Source organism: Halichoerus grypus, chromosome 3 (assembly GCF_964656455.1).
Source record: "Halichoerus grypus chromosome 3, mHalGry1.hap1.1, whole genome shotgun sequence".
Classification (NCBI taxonomy): domain Eukaryota; kingdom Metazoa; phylum Chordata; class Mammalia; order Carnivora; family Phocidae; genus Halichoerus; species Halichoerus grypus.
In genome coordinates, this window is record NC_135714.1 from 173,820,301 (window position 1) to 173,837,785 (window position 17,485).

The window sequence follows — 17,485 nt, forward strand, 5'->3', positions numbered from 1 at the left end:
CCTTTTCACCTAGAGACCAAATGAGAGGGTTGACACTATGTCAGAAAAACCAAGAGAAGAGCCAGTACTAAAAGAGGAACCTCCGGTGAGTTGCTCTATTGAATATTGTCTAACCAGGGATGGTGTAAGAAGGTGAAAGCAGGGTGATTAAATTATAACACATTCCATACGTATTATTACAGTTCCATACTTCTGGATTTCAGAAATTATACTGAAATAAATCTTGGAGCTGGTTTAAGAGGTAGATACTTTCAGTGAATTATTTTTCTTTTCAAAACTATGACCACTTTTTCTTACGGAAGTATAATTGACATATATCATATTAGTTTCAGGTGTACAACATATTGATTTGATATGAAAATACATTACAAAATGATCACCACAAGAAGTCTAGTTACCGTCTGTCACCATATAAAATTACAAAAATATTTTTATGACCATTTTTAATGGATTATGTGAATTCTCAAGATGGCTTATCAATAATAAGACATCAGAAACATCAGTCCTATTTTCAATATTTGGAGTGGGGTTCATTATTTTCCTTCTCTTCCTTTTTGCTAGTTATGGTTAAGTGTCAGGGAAAGTATAATTGAAGATAAATTTTACATGGTTAGCATGCTTAAAGTACTTTGTTCATAGTTTCTTTTTTTTTTTTAACTTTCTCTGCTGATGAAGTTTTATGAACTTTTCCTATAGGTTCAGCCAATATTATCTTCTGTTCCAACAACAGAAGTGTCTGCTGGTGTTAAGTTCCAGGTTGGCGATCTTGTTTGGTCTAAGGTGGGAACCTATCCTTGGTGGCCTTGCATGGTTTCAAGTGATCCCCAGCTCGAGGTTCATACCAAAATTAACACAAGAGGTAAGTAAAGGCCCACATAGATATTAAATAAAAGGTTGGGGAAAAAAATTGAATCTTAAATGTTGTATATGACTCTAAGGATATACACATGAGGGGCGCCTGGGTGGCTCAGCTGGTTAAGCATATAACTCTTGATTTCAGCTCATGGTCTCATGGGCCATGGGATTGAGGCTGCATTGGGCTCCATGCTCAGTGGGGAGTCTGCTTGAGGGTTCTCGCCCTCTGCCCTTCCCCCCACTCATTCTCTCTCTCTCTAAGGTAAATAAATAAATCTTTAAAAAAAAAAGAATATGCATATAATCTAACACCAGAATATCAGTTTTTAATGACCAGTGATTTAATTATGATCTTAAGGGGCAAAAAGCCTCTACAACTGATATGGTCCTTGTTTTCCCTTATAACACCCTGCATTTGTTTTATAATTTCTTCTGTACTTCTTTAAAAACCTTTATCTGACTGATATCTCATATGAATTCCAAAAGAAAACAGTTGAGTAAGTAATAAGATGTCTTATATGAGCTTAGTAGGCATTTGGGCCATGCTTTTGTTGTATGTCTTATTTCATCATTGATTCCTTTGAGTAGTAATTTTTTACCCACATAAGTGCTTTTCATCCTGATAAAATTTTCAGGATGCTTTTTCCCTCCACTCCATTTTTGAATCTGCAGATTTACTGAGACATCCTTTTAAATTCAATACAACATAAACGTACAGCTTGAATCTAGCTATTTAGCATAGAATCCTACCTTAGGAATATTAATAAATGTTAAGAAAAGATGTGTTCTGACTTTTCTCTAATTTTTTTCATGGGTTTGTCTAAAACATGTGGATTAGATTTCTGATATTCTAGCATTTGGAATGGACTTGCTTAGTTAGCCAGGGGAAGGTTTGAGCTTGGAATTTATTTCTGGATATTTGCTTTGTGAACTCACTCTTGTTATGTTTTGAATTCCTTATTGTTTGTGACAACTTTGTGCCTATTTCTTTTTCTCTTTAAACTTTCTGTCTTGCTACCTGTTCACTGTTAATGAAGAGAAAAAATGTCTACATAAGTCTTGCAAGTCAGATTTGTGACAAGATCAGCCGTATCTGTAACTTTTGTGCTACATAGCCGGTAATCTGCCCTGGTACAGAAGGCAGTTATCTGTCATTATAACCTGCTGATTCAAGATTGGGTAACTGGAAGCATCAATGGGGCAGAAGTAAAAACAACAACAACAAAAAAAACCATTGTTGAATGTCTACTTTCACGCAAGACACTGTGTTAAGCAATTCTCTTATATATTTTATGCGATCCACATAGCAGCAACACTACAAAGTAGGTACTGTTATTATCCTTATGTTTTGACTAAGTAGAGTTTCAGAGAGTCCTTATTCCATAACCTCCACTCTTTTTTTTTTTTTAAAGATTTTATTTATTTTATTATTTATTTGACAGAGACACAGCAAGAGAGGGAACACAAGCAGGGGGAGTGGGAGAGGGAGAAGCAGGCTTCCCGCAGAGCAGGGAGCCTGATGCGGGGCTAGATCCCAGGATCCTGGGACCATGACCTGAGCTGAAGGCAGACGCTTAACGACTGAGCCACCCAGGCGCCCCTCCACGACCTCCACAACCTCCACAACCTCCACAACCTCCACTCTTAAACATACTATGTATTAGAAGGAAAGTAATTGAATTCACCTAGTCATAATTTACCAAGGTTGGGGGGAAGGCAGTCCTAGTTCTTTCATTTATTACTGATTACTAAGTGTTGGACTAGTATTCTCTGAAGTACCTTGCAGGTTTAATAATCTTTGTGTCCATGAATGGGAGAAGAAAGGGACAGGGATTTCCCAAAGGACCAAGCCTTTTTAAATTTTAATTCCAGGTAACATACAGTGTTATATTAGTTTCAGGTGTATAATATAGTAATTCAACACTTCCATACATCACCCTGTGCTCATCACAAGTGCACTCCTTAATCCCTGTCACCTATTTAACCCATCCCCCCACGTATCTCCCCTCTGATAACCATCAGTTTGTTCTCTATAGTTAAGAGTCCGATGGGCGCCTGGGTGGCTCAGATGGTTAAGCATCTGCCTTCGGCTCAGGTCATGATCCCAGGGTCCTGGGATCGAGCCCCACATCGGGCTCCTGGCTCAGCGGGGAGCCTGCTTCTCCTCCTCCCTCTGCCTCTCTCCCTGCTCATGCTCTCTCTCTCCCTCTCTGTATCTGTGTCTCAAGTGAATAAATAAATAAAAAAAAATCTTTAAAAAAAAAAAATAAACTTTAAAAAAAAAAAAAAGAGTCCGTTTCTTGATATGTCTCTCTCTCTCTTATTTTTTTACCTTTGCTTGTTTTGTTTGTTAAATTCCATGTATGAGTGAAATCATATGGTATCTGACTTATTTTGCTTAGCACTATACTCTCTAGTTCCATCCATGTCATTGCAAATGGCAAGATTTCATTCTTTTTATGGCTGAGTAATATATATATATATATACACACACACACACACACACACACATTACATCTTCTTTATTCACCAGTTGATGGATACTTGGGCTGCTTCCGTATCTTGGCTATTGTAAATAGTGCTGCTATAAACATAAAGTGCATGTATCCCTTTCAGTTAGTATTTTTGTGTTCTTTGGGTAAATACCCAGTAGTGCAGTTGCTGGATCATAAGGTAGTTCTGTTTTTAACTTTTTGAGGATACTCCATACTGTTTTCCACAGTGGCTGCAGCAGTTTGCATTCCCACCAACAGTGCAAGAGGGTTCCCCTTTCTCCGCATCCTTGCCAACACCTGTTGCTGCTTGTGTTGTTAATTTAGACATTCTGACAGGTGTGAGATGATATCTCATTGTAGTTTTGATTTGCATTTCCCTGATGATCAGTGATGATTAGTATCTTTCATGTGTCTGTTAGGGCAAAGCCTTCCTAAATAAAATAATCCATGTACCTGTCTGGGTATCTGGAGCACTCTGGGGTATTAGATCATGTGAGAGTTGTGGCTCTTCAATTCTCTCTCCTTAGAAAAGCGTGCTTTTGAAATTATATAGAGTTTCACATTTAATTACTCTATGAAAACCTGCTAATTACAGCTTTTTTATGGGATACAAGTGAAAGCACAATTTTATGCCGCATCTGTATTTCAAAGGAAGTATTTAAATTTAGGAATTAATCTAATATGGTCTGGAATTCCCTAGGCAATCTCCTGCTTTACTGCTGGTAAAATTTGTTTGTATGATTGAGAAAACCAGAACTCTGAGAATTTAGAAATTTTTTAAAGTTTAAATTAATTAAAAGTGTATTTTGAGGGGCGCCTGGGTGGCTCAGCCGTTAAGCGGCTGCCTTCGGCTCAGGTCATGATCCCAGGGTCCTGGTATCGAGCCCCGCATCGGGCTCCCTGCTCGGCGGGAAGCCTGCTTCTCCTTCTGCCTGCCGCTCCCCCTGTTTGTGTTCCCTCTCTCGCTGTGTCTCTATCAAATAAATAAAATCTTTAAAAAAAAAAAAAGAGTGGAGGTTATGGAATAAGGACTCTCTGAAACTCTATTTACTTATTCAAAACATAAGGATAGGGCGCCTGGGTGGCTCAGTTGGTTAAGTGTCTGCCTTTGGCTCAGGTCATGGTGTCGGGGTCCTGGGATCGAGCCCCGCATCGGGCTCCTTGCTCGGCGGGAAGCCTGCTTCTCCCTCTCCCACTCCCCCTGCTTGTGTTCCTTCTCTCGCTGTGTCTCTCTCTATCAAATAAATAAATAAAATCTTTTTTTTTAAAGTATATTTCGATATTTTTAATTTTCTTTTTTGCAGTAGTTTTTAAAATAATAGCTTTCTTGAGATATGATTTACATACAAATTAGTGATTTTTAGTACATTTGCGGAGTTGTGCAGTCATCACTACATCTAATTTTAAAACTTTTTTTTAAAAGACTTTATTTGGGTCACCTGGGTGGCTCAGTTGTTAAACGTCTGCCTTTGGCTCAGGTCATGATCCTAGGATCATGGATGAGCCCCGCATCGGGCTCCCTGCTCAGCGGGAAGCCTGCTTCTCCCTCTCCCACTGCCCTGCTTGTGTTCCCTCTCTCGCTGTCTCTCTGTCAAATAAATTAAAAAAAAATCTTTAAAAAAATATATGTTAAAAAAATAAATAAAGGGCTTTATTTGACGTCGTGGGAGCGAGCTTGCGTGAGTGAGGGAGGGGCAGAGGGGAAGAGAGAATCCCAAGCAGACTCCCCGCTGAGTGCAGAGCCCAAAGCAGGGCTGGATCTCACCACCCTGAGATCATGACCTGAGCTGAAAATAAGAGTCAGACACTTAACCAACTGGGCCACCCAGGTGCTCCTGGAACATTTTCCTCAACCCAAAATGAAATCCCATGTCCATTAGCAGTCATTCCCCATTCCTCCTCTCTTCCCCCAGCGCTAAGCAACCACTAATTACTTTTTGTCTCTATAGATTTGCCTTTTCTGGACATTTCATATAAATGGAACCATATAACATATGGCCTTTTGTGTCTGGCTTCTTTCACTTAGCCTCATGTTTTAGAGGTTCATGTTGTGGCATCTGTCAGTACTTCTTTTTTTGTTGCCAAATAGTATTCCATTGTATAGCTGTATGCAGTGCAGTTTTAGAGAAAGTTTTCTGTTTTTCTGAAAATCAAAAAAACAGTGCTCGCTTCGGCAGCACATATACTGAAAATCAAAAAAACACAGTATAAAAATTTTATTGATATGTTCACACATGATGACTGTGAAGCATTTTGTGTTGCTTGTTATCTAAACAACCTTGTAAATTTTTCCTTAATTATTTTTAGATAGTAGTCATTGATTTCCATATTATTATTGGTCCATATTACTAGATTCTTAGCTTTGGAAAAAATAACAGTTTTTACACATAAAGATCAAATTCTTTGTAAGAGCATGTGGAAAGATGTTTGTATCACATGTCTGTTTTAAGTTACATTTCATTGTTGTGGTCTCATCTTAAGTTTCTTTTTCTTTTTTTTTCTTCAGGCCTTATTGAGGTGTAATTGACCAAAGTTATATATATTTAAAGTGTACATACAACATAATGATTTGATATACATATACTTTGGCCAATTTACATATCCAGCACTTCACACAGTTATTTTTGTGTGTGGATGTTTGGTGAGAATGCTTAAGATCTACACTCTCAACAACTTTCATGTATATAATACAGTATTTTTTTTTTTAAGATTTTATTTATTTGACAGAGTGAGCGATAGCAAGAGCAGGAACACAAGCAGGGGGAGTGGGAGAGGGAGAAGCAGGCTTCCAGCTGAGCAGGGAGCCTGATGTGGGGCTCGATCTCAGGACCCTGGGACCATGACCTGAGCTGAAGGCAGACGCTTAACGACTGAGCCACCCAGGCACCCCTGTAATACAGTATTATTAACTATAGTAACCATGCTGTACATTAGATTCCTAGAACGTATTCATCTTATGACTGAAGGCTTATACCCTTTGACTAGCATCTCCCTATTTCTCTCCCACCCCAGCCCCTGATAACTGGCAACCATCATTCTACATTGTTTCTATGAGTTGGACTTTTTTTAAAGATTCCACATACAAGTAAGATCATATGGTATCTGTCTTTCTCTGTCTGACTTATTTTCACTTAGCACGGTGTCCACTAGGTTCGTCCATTCTGGCAGGATTTCCTTTTATCTCATGGCTGAATAATCATTTTAAGTCTAAAAGTTAAAAATGAAATGCTTTTTCTGCATATAACAATACAAAATATATATAGTCAGAAGTGAAAAGTGCCTATAATTTCATCCTTCAGATAATGTAACTACTATTAAAAGTTTGAGAGTAGGGGCACCTGGGTGGCTCACTGGGTTAAGCATCTGACTCTTGATTTTGGCTCAAGTCATGATCTCACGGTTGTGAGATAGAGCCCCATGTCAGGCTCTGCGCTGGGCGTGGAGACTGCTTAAGATTCCCTCTCTGCCTCCTGCTCACACTTGCTCCCTCTCCCTCTTAAAAAAAAAAAGTTTGAGAGTAATTATATTTCTCTATGTATATTGTAATTAATAGGATAGTAAATATTTTTACTGAGAGTTTTTTTTTTTTTTAAGATTTTATTCATTTATTTGACAGAGAGAGAGAGATCACAAGTAGGCAGACAGGCATGCAGGCAGGCAGAGGGAGAAGCAGGCCCCCCAATGAGCATGGAGCCTGATGTACAGTTCAATCCCAGGACCCTGGGATCATGACCTGAGCCAAAGGCAGACGCTTAACAGACTGAGCCACCAGGTGCCCCTACTGAGAGTTTTAAATGATATCATATTATACCTATTGTAACTTTTATTTTTATTTATTTTTAATTTATTTAAATTCAATTAACATAGTGTATTATTAGTTTCAGAGGTTGAGTTTAGTGATTCATCAGTTGCATATAATACCCAGTGCTCATTATACCCTGTGCCCTCCTTAATGTCCATCATCCAGTTACCCCATCCCCTTCCCTCTCCCCTCCAGTAGCCCTCAAGTGTGTTTCCTATGATTAATAGTCTCTTATGGTTTGTCTCCCTCCCTGATTTCATTTTGTTTTATTTTTCCCTCCCTTCCCCTGTGCTCCACTGTTTTGTTTCTTAAATTCCACGTATGAGTGAGATCATATAATTGTCTTTCTATGATTGACTTATTTCACTTAGCATAATACCTTCTAGTTCCATCCACATTGTTGCAAATGGCAAGATTTCATTTTTTTGATGGCTGAGTAATATTCCATTTGTGTGTGTGTGTGTGTGTGTGTGTGTGTGTGTGTACCACATCTTCTTTACCTATTACAACTTTTAATCCTAACTTTTTTTTTTTTTTAGTTTAAAACTGGATGGTTTTACCTTTATATTATTTTTCTTAAATAAAAAGATTTCCAGGGCACCTGGATGGCTCAGTCATTTGAGTGACTGGAGATTTTGGCTCAGGTCATGATCCTCAGGGTCGTGGGGTCAAGCCCCATGTAGGGCTCCACACTCAGCCGGGAGTCTGCTTGAGATTCTCTCCCTCTGTCCCTCCCCCCCACGTATGTGTGCACATGCATTCTCTCTCTCTCTCTCTCTAAAATAAATAAATAAATCTTTAAAGAGAAAATCTCCTCTGCATTTTTCTTTTGGAATTCAGCCCATTATTCAAACACAGATGTGCTTGCTTCTCATTTTTTCAGGTCTTTAGATTTCTATTTCATTCATAGTTCTTTGGCCAGCAGAAAATAAAGTGATAATAACAAAGAGGCAAGTTGTTTAATTTGTTTCATCTGTACTAATGATTTAATAGAGGAAGAAGTTGAAAATAAAGATTAAAATGAGATTGTGTCATCTCTGAGTTTTAGTTTTCATGTTTTTAACTATAATTTAAAGACTGTTTCTGAATAACTAACTGACTTTTGAAAACAGATTATGCCCTGTGTTCTTTTAACCCTATCACCTGTACCCACTACCATATCTTCCAGACTCACCTGTTAGTTTAGGTTATATTTCTTTTTTTGTCCCTAAAAACTCTTGGACTTTTGATAAACCTTCTTTGATTAATTATAGTCAAATTTGTGCTTGGCTCTTCCCTCTCAGATTAGATTATATGGAAATCGAATTGTGTATTTCTCTCTTACAGGCTATTTTACATAAGAAATTTTAATCTAGTTTCAAAATAATTCCTTAGATAATCTCCCATAATGTCTAATAAAATTTAAAAATTTTCAAATCCAAGATATAATCGATTTCAGATAACTGAGTTCAATTTAAGCTTATACCTACATTTTTCTAGTTAGGATCTGCTTATTACCTTTCTCTGCCTACCTGAATTATCTTGGATTCGCCAAGACCAGTTATACAGTACTCTATTAACCTGAGACATTTTCTGTAGAGTTGTGTTTTTCAAACTATGTATGGTAAAAGACCAGTTTTTGTTCGTTTTTTAAAAAATTTCCAATCCACCATGGATCAATACTTACATAAAATACAATAAAAGTAACTATTATAAAAAGGAAAGGCCTTCTCCTGCAAAAAAATACATAGTACAAGATCCCTGATCATGTGCCTAAATGTCATGACAATGTCAAATTACCGTAGTTTCTAAATGCTTACTTTTCTGTGCTTATTTTGTCACAGACTGGCTTGTTATGGGAACCACACTTGGAGAGTAGCACTGTTCTAGAACAGCAGTTCTCAGATATTTTGGTCCCAGGACCCCTTTTACTCTTAAAATTTGAAGACTCTAAAAAGCTTTTGTTTACATGGATTCTATCTATTACTATTTATTTCAATTTGGAAATTAAAACTAAGAGAATTTAAAAATATTTACTGATTCATTTAAAAATAATCCATTATATGTTATCATTATATTTTTATGAAAAATAACTATTTTCTCAAAAATATTACTGAAAAGAATAGTATCATTTTACATCATTGCAAACCTCTTTAATGTCTGGCTTAAGTGAAGATACTAGATTCTTGTATCTGCTTCTACATTCATTCTGTTACGATTTGTTGTTTTGGTTGAACTATATGAAGATAATCTGACTTCAGGCAGATGTGTAGTTGAAAAAGGATAGTGTATTTTAATAGCCTTTTTAGATAATTGTGGATATATTTCTTTGATATTACACCAAAACTCAGTAAGTAGTGGGTTAGTTGCAATATGGAATCTGAAATCATATCCATAAACTTTTTGTACTTTGTTACATTGAAATCCATTGGTTCTGTCTTGCACTTTGGATGAATCTTTTACCTTTCATGATTTTATAACATCATATATTGGCCATTTAAAAAATACTGGTTTTGGGGCGCCTGGGTGGCTCAGTTGGTTAAGTGTCTGACTTTCACTCAGGTCATGATCTTAGGGTCCTGGGATTGAGCCCACCCCCCCGTGGGGCTCTGCACTAAGCATGCTTGTCTCCCCCCCCACCCCCCCTGCAGGCACGCTCTCTTCTTTCTCTCTTTCTCAAATAAATAAAATTTTAAAAAATAAAAAATATTGGCTTTACCAAGTGAGACATATCTTCCAAATGTTGACACATCCTTCTATAGATTTTTTTTTCTTTAGAGTGTGCACAGGAGCTGGGGGACGGGCAGAGGGAGAGAGAATCTCAAGCAAGGCTCTGATCTCACGTTCCTGAGATCATGACATGACCTGACCTGAGCTGAAATCAAGAGTTGGGTGCTTAATCGCTGGCCACCCAGGGACCCATCCTCTATAGATATTTTTAAAATCACATTAATTTATATGACCAGTTATTTCATCAGAAAATTCTTTGATTATTGGGAAGTTGGAAGACTCAGGTTTTCCAAAATTCTAATTTTTGCTTGAAAGATCAAATTTTGTCATTGGCAACAAATACTGTCAGTTGATTTCCTTGAAATAACAAACTTGCTTTGTTCTTTTTTGAGGAAATACCTGCCAGATGCTCAAGTTCAAATAACCACAGTTTCTCTGTCAGTCATTCTTTCAAATAAAAATGATGTTTTATGAAAAAGTGGCCAGTGATCTTGCAACTCAATCACACAAGTACTTTTCCTCAAGATAACTGTCACACTTGAGTAAGCAAAAGCGCTTTATGCATACTTCCCAATTCATCATGCAGAGTATTAAAAAGACAGTGTCCAAAGGTTGAAATTTAGTGAAATTAATCATTTTTACTACTTCATCAAGGACATTAAATAAAACTGGCTTTTTGTTTTGTTTTGTTTTAACTGCCAGTATGTGGCTATGAAGAATGTGATACTAGTATTGTTTGGAGTCATTCACTGTCTTTATTTGTGCCAACGTGCCAGCAGTCTTACCCACCATTGTTCTTGCAGTATGAAGTGCAAATGCCACCAACTGAAAAGATGGTAGCATCTTGGTATTGTTATGAAGATAGTTTTGACCTCACAGGATCCCTGAGTCAGTGGCCTCCTCTCCATCCCCAAGTCTATATAGCCCACTTTTATATAGCCAGAAAAGCAATTTGACTAGCACTTTTAAAGTCCAAGAAAATATGTTATATATATATTTTGAAGATTATACTTGAGAGAGAGCGAGTACCCACGAGCGGGGGAGGGGAGGCAGAGGGAGAGGGAGAAGCAGACGCCCCACTGAGCAGGGAGCCAACATGGGGCTCGATCCCAGGACTCTGGGATCATGACCTGAGCCGAAGGTAGACACTTAACTGAATGAGCCACCCAGGTGCCCCCGTTACACATTTTTTGAAGAAAAAATTATTTATTCCCAGATTTGTTTGTAAAAGGGTTTGAGACAAGCAAAAAGAAGGTGCGTAACCAAGGTAACAAATCTGATAATTAGCAGAATTTCTGATTTTCTTTCTCTTAAAACTTGCTGGACTAATTTTAATCATTTGGGAGTGATTTTTTTTTACAGTAACTATTACTTGTGTAATTGGTAAGTGTTGGATTATATCTTTGGACAATCCAAAGCGTACAAGTTTTAATAGGAGTGATACTAGGGAACCTGGCTTAGGTTCATGTTTTTGGCAGAGTATATGTGGATGCTTATGTTCTGAAATGGTTAATAAGAATTTTTGCTTACAGGTGCCCGGGAGTATCACGTCCAGTTTTTTAGCAACCAGCCAGAGAGGGCATGGGTTCATGAAAAGCGAGTACGAGAGTATAAAGGTCATAAACAGTATGAAGAATTATTGGCTGAAGCAACCAAACAAGCCAGCAATCACTCTGAGAAACAAAAGGTATCTGACAACATATTAACATTACCAATCGAATATGGTTTTTAGAGGATTTAATAATTTAATAGAAGTTTTCATACTTGATTTCAGATAGTTGTTAACCTAAGTCCAGTTTTAATAATTTATTTTATGTCAGTAAGTTTTATATTTTATATAAACAACATTAGAATACTATTAAAAACTTGAACTCTGCTTAGTACACTGTTGGATTCTATTTTTGAATTGAATTAGTGTACATAAGACTAGTAGATGCTAGTGAAATGTAGATTTTGCCAGGGAGTTTTATTCTTTTTCCTATTTCATTATCTTTACATAATTTCCTTTATTCTTATCTAGTAAAATTGTTTTGTGAAAGTAAAGTTTCTAAAATATTCAGTGAGCACCTACTGTGAGACGGGCACTATTTTAAGCATTTTGTGTATATTAAATCATTTAATCTCCATAACAACTTAAGTGGCGTAGACACCATTATTCCTATTTCTGCAGATGAAGAAATCGAGGCACAGACAGCTTAAGTAACCAGTTCAACCAAGGTCACACTTAGTGATAGAACCAAGAAATATGTTTGTGGTGGTGGATATTTTAGAATTATGACATCAGCTCCTGATAATCTATCTGGTTGACATTTTTAAACTCAACTAATTTTAGGGTGGGTCTCTTGTAATTCAGAAATTTGTCATACTTTTACACTTTAAAAGCTAAATTTGATCACAGAGGATTTTGATTAATTTTATCAGACAACATTTTACAGATTTATACATCAGCGTTCCACATATACCATCCCTTCTCATAGTTTCGTTAGCTAATTTTGGGCTACCTCAGTCTAACTCCCTGGATAATTCCTGATGGCTTTGGTCATCAAAAGTTTTCTTATCTGTCTGGCCAACTCAAAGTCTTCTGAGCAACAGTGAAGGAGACCTGTGGAAATTGGTTCAGGTTCATTTTTTCTCTCATACATTCCTTCTTTCCTATGTCTTGTCAACTTTCATTTGTTCCTCTGGGCTCTTTCCTTTCTCTGCATTCTGCCCCTGTTTGCATTATGGTACAAACTACCAGCACAAATGCAGACTCTGCCATTTGCTCTGTTGTGATCTCTGTAGCACCCCTGAGCTTTAGGGTGTCATTTTTAATGTTGGTGTTTTATTGACCATTGAAAGTAATCGTTCTGCAGTCTCTCTTCCCTTTGCCCTCATTGCTAGCTTTTTATGAACATAATGTGAGAAGGACAGCTCCCTCTTTGAGGGACTTGTCCAGCAGAGTGGTCAACGAAAAAGGATGTATAAGAGTAGACCTGCATATCATCTGATAGTAATACTGACTTACCAAAGTTAGGGAGTTAGAACATTTCATGTATTTGACTGAAGAACCTGAAGATATTTATTTATGTTACCTGGAAAGATGACAGGATCACATGGGAAATACATATTGGTTTAAATGTACCAATTAGATTGAAGAGTATCTGATCATGCCTGTGTCTTTTATATGCCTGGGTCTTTTTTTAGATTCGGAAACCCCGACCTCAGAGAGAACGTGCTCAGTGGGATATTGGCATTGCCCATGCAGAGAAGGCATTGAAAATGACCCGAGAGGAAAGAATAGAACAGTATACTTTTATCTATATTGATAAACAGCCTGAGGAGGCTTTGTCCCAAGCAAAAAAGAATGTTGCCTCCAAAGCTGAAGTTAAGAAAACCCGAAGACCAAGGTCAGTGCTGAATACTCAGCCAGAACAGACCAATGCAGGTGAGGTGGCCTCCTCGCTCTCAAGTACTGAAATTCGGAGACAGAGCCAGAGGCGGCACACAAGTGTGGAAGAAGAAGAACCACCTCCTGTTAAAATAGCCTGGAAAACGGCCGCCGCGAGGAAATCTTTACCAGCTTCCATTACAATGCACAAAGGGAGCCTGGATTTGCAGAAGTGTAACATGTCTCCGGTTGTGAAGATTGAACAAGTGTTTGCTCTTCAGAACGCTACAGGAGATGGGAAATTTATCGATCAGTTTGTTTATTCAACGAAGGTACCTCCTTTTTTCATGGGTGTTTTGGGGGAACATTATTTAATAAGTAGTCAACTTTAGCATTTAAAAAGAAACCCCACAAACAAGACAAAGTCATAATTTAAATACCCTTTTATCCGCTGCATTTGAAATGTACAGTGAGTTTACTGTGTTTAAGAGGGGGCAAAAAAGACAGGCAAAAAGGCTATGTTTTCCTCCTTTTTTCCCTCTTTTGTAATATCCCCATCTGTACTAGATTAATCTTGAGCTGTGCAGCCAAAATTGAGCTTAACTCTCTAAAGTTTTGGAAAAAAACTCGGCACTTTGCCTGTTTCCAGTTTGTATAGTTAGTTTTTCTTAGCTGCAAAGTGTGCTTCTTCTTATATTTTTGTCAGTTATCTGAATTAACCATTGTAATAATTATACCTGCTGATCTGTTTGGTTGCACCGGCAATTTTGTTAGACTCATGTTCACTTTGGATAGCTAATGCAGTTAAGAGAAATTCCAGAACTGTGTTTGTTCTGTAACAATTAACTGTGGTGATAGCGTGGGTAATGGGGTGAAAATACCTCTTCAAATTGAGTATCTCCATCAGCCAGCCCTGAACCTCCATTTAGGGCACTTATATTTTAGCTTTTAAACTTTAAAATTGTGTCATAACATTTGTAATGTTTATTCCATATACCTCTTCACTGTCCTCCAAATCCTTACCACAGTTGTGGGCTTGTGAATTCAATTTAGCGGCACCTCGTGGGTGTGTGCTTTTAAAGAACTCTGCTTATTTCCTAACATTGTCATATGCACATGAAAATAATTATAGTATGCCTCATCAGTGATATATTTTTCCAAGTTTTTATTTAAATTCCAGGTAGTTAACATATAGTGTAATACTAGTTTCAGCTGTAGAATTTAGTGATTGAACACTTACATGCGACACCCTGTGCTCAAGTGATACTATTTTACTAGAGAGAAGTACAAGGGTTCTCTATTAGTTTGTTTCTGACTGTAGGTTCAGCTGATTTCAGTAAGACTAGACTGCTTGGAAAGGCTTAAGTTAGAGGGCGCCTGGGTGGCTCAGTTGGTTAAGCGACTGCCTTCGGCTCAGGTCATGATCCTGGAGTCCCGGGATCAGAGTCCCGCATCGGGCTCCCTGCTCAGCGGGGAGTCAGCAGGGAGTCTGCTTCTCCCTCTGACCCTCCCCCTTCTTGTGCTCTCTCTCATTCTCTCTCTCAAATAAATAAATAAAATCTTTAAAAAAAGAAAGGCTTAAGTTACAGTCTCCACTTGGTTCTACTGACAGCTTGGAATAGCAAATGAATACTCTGCATCTTTTTTTAATGTAAATTGGCTTCATTCTTGGAGCTAGATTTTATCTGCATTTGGATATACAAATCAAACTTTGTCACCCCACTCCAAAGAGTGCAATTTAAATGAAATTTGAGATAAAGTTGTCTTTTGTTTATTTATTTAAACTTTGGAAAAAGATTTATTTATTAGAGAGAGAGTCCCCACACATGAGGGGCAGGCAGGCAGGGGCAGAGGGAGAGAGAAATCTCAAGCAGACTCCCCGCTGAGCATGGGGGCGGGTAGGGTCTCAATCTCATGACCCTGAGATGACCTGAGCCAAAATCAAGAGTTGGACACTTAACTACCTGAGCCACCCAGGCGTCCCAAAACTGATCTTTTTAAAATGAACATCTTAAAAATACAAATATTTACAAACCACTCCTTTATTTCATTGTATTAAAAATACCTAAAATGAGACAGAGCTATAATTGTAGCTGCCTTCTATCTGCTTCAAGTTGCTTATTGGGTACACATTTTGGTCATCATGAATGTCAAATTTCTGTACCTAAGGATATTCTTGTCTTTTAAGACATGAGTGTAGTAGGGTACTTAACCAAATGAGAATGACTCCAGTTCTTTTCCTGTGATGAGGTAACGGGAGAGACTATTCAGACCAGAAAACATTTCGGTTTTGACAGAAAACTAGGTGATACAGTTTCATTTTTTTAGTGATATGCCTCATGTGGAGTCGTTTTTTTTCCTCACATAATCTCGTACATTTTAGAATACATCCTGATGACTTAATAAAATTGCTCTGGTAATGGTGAAGATGATAAATTAACTGCAGTCAAAGACCGTGTAAAATTCAAGCAAATCATGACCATCTTAAGCTGTCTTTGTAAGCCAACGATGCCATTTGCCTGGTAATCAGCTGTTTTTTATTTTGTCTTATTTTAAAGGGAATTGGTAACAAAACGGAAATAAGTGTCAGAGGACAGGACAGACTTATAATTTCTACACCAAACCAGAGAAATGAAAAGGCAACTCAGAATATATCATCTCCTGAAGCAACATCTGGTCCTACAGGTGGGTAAGGAATGAAGAGTATAGTATATAGTAGGGTATATATGTATTTTGAGAGGTCATAGTTCTGTTCTGCTATAACATAGTAGCTGTGTTCCTAAGAAACTTTCAGTTATCAAAATCAAATTACATTTAAAAACATTGAGTTATAAAAGCAATTACTTCAATAGGAAAGAACGGTTTAGGGGCTAGGGAGCTTTATTCATAGTAAGTTATTTTTCCTATAGGAGTTTAAGTAATAAGGCTTTGTAATTAAAAGAGTATGGTTATGAAATCTGTACACATCTGAGTAAATGCACCATTTGATTATCTCTCTTTGCATGAAAATAACAGCTTTACTTTTCTAGCACTATTAACACATTCTTACCATTTCCTCTTTCATCTCTTACTAGAAACTAATTTTCAGATGCCCATGTTCTTTTTATTATTCTTAGGTGTACTAGATGTTAGTAAGTAGGGGACTAGGGCCTAACTCTCCTATTATAATTTATATATTATAATCTGTTCTCTGATTAACAGATACCATGAATTGAAAATCAAACTATATTATTCTTGTTTAAAATAGAAATGCCTATATAAGGTTGTGCCTTTGGAATGGTCAAAGTAATTTTTGTTAAGGGACTGACATACTAAGAATCTTATAGTTTAACTGAGGGTCTGGTGGGTTTGGTTTATATAACAGTATTACTGTTTCATACAGCCATCAAGCAAAGAGTTAGATTGTCAACTGGTTTGGTCATTTGGAATTTTAGTTTAGGAGAAACGAGTTTGTTTCACCTTGTTCTTTTAAAAAAATGTTGGAATCATATCAAAGAAGGGATCGAGTAATTTTCTAGAAGGATTAAAGTCTTGAGAACTGAGGTAGTAGCCTTGAATCAGTAGTAACTCAGGCAGAATTGTGATTGAGTGGCACGAAGGGGCAAATATTTTTGTAAGGGAAACTTTGAGTAAGATTCTTATTATTGTAAGAGCTAAAATAAAAGCAATCACTGTTCAGGAAAGAACTTGGGCTAGCTTTCTTTAAAAAAAAATGTGAGGGGGGCTACAAGACAGGGAGAGGTGGTAGCAGGGGAGATGGGGCATATGGGGCATACAAAACATTATGCCTTTATCCAAATTTGAGTTGGGAAGGGAAGCTGCATTAAAATAAGGAGAGAGTAGCAAAGTCCAGAACCAGATTTGCAACTTGTATCATTTCACAATACTGTATAAAAAAATGAAATTATGATGTTAAAGAAATGAATAAATGGACTTAAACAATTTTGCATTAATTAGCCATAATTGAAAACATTTGTTCCCTTCTTTGAAGATTAAAAGAATCTTTTGGCCTCAGCTCTCCAGTCAGGTACATCAATTTTGTTATCTTTCTTTACATTAAACTGTTGTAATTGATCTGATTTAAGTGTGATACTTAGCCTAGGGGGGATCTTTATTTAAATATCTACATTCTCCTATTCAGGGAGAAAATAAACTCTTCATATTAGATTGATCTTAAATAGTATACTTTTATTTTTAATGGAGTTTATTTTTTTCCTTCCCCTCAGCTACTGAACGTTTTCTTTTCACATAGTC

General features: G+C 37.2%; 1 protein-coding gene across 6 annotated transcripts in view; it reads left to right on the plus strand.

Annotated features, from left to right (window-relative positions):
- The window catches only part of NSD3 (nuclear receptor binding SET domain protein 3), a 120,239-nt gene that overhangs the window by 54,111 nt on the left and 48,643 nt on the right, over nucleotides 1-17,485 (plus strand). For all 6 annotated transcript variants that reach the window (XM_036109871.2, XM_036109874.2, XM_078069604.1 and 3 more), the window contains exons 3-7: nucleotides 14-85; nucleotides 697-859; nucleotides 11,394-11,548; nucleotides 13,048-13,563; nucleotides 15,790-15,916. In XM_036109871.2, the coding sequence (XP_035965764.2) occupies nucleotides 14-85; nucleotides 697-859; nucleotides 11,394-11,548; nucleotides 13,048-13,563; nucleotides 15,790-15,916 (1,033 nt within the window). The remainder of the gene's footprint in view (nucleotides 1-13; nucleotides 86-696; nucleotides 860-11,393; nucleotides 11,549-13,047; nucleotides 13,564-15,789; nucleotides 15,917-17,485) is intronic.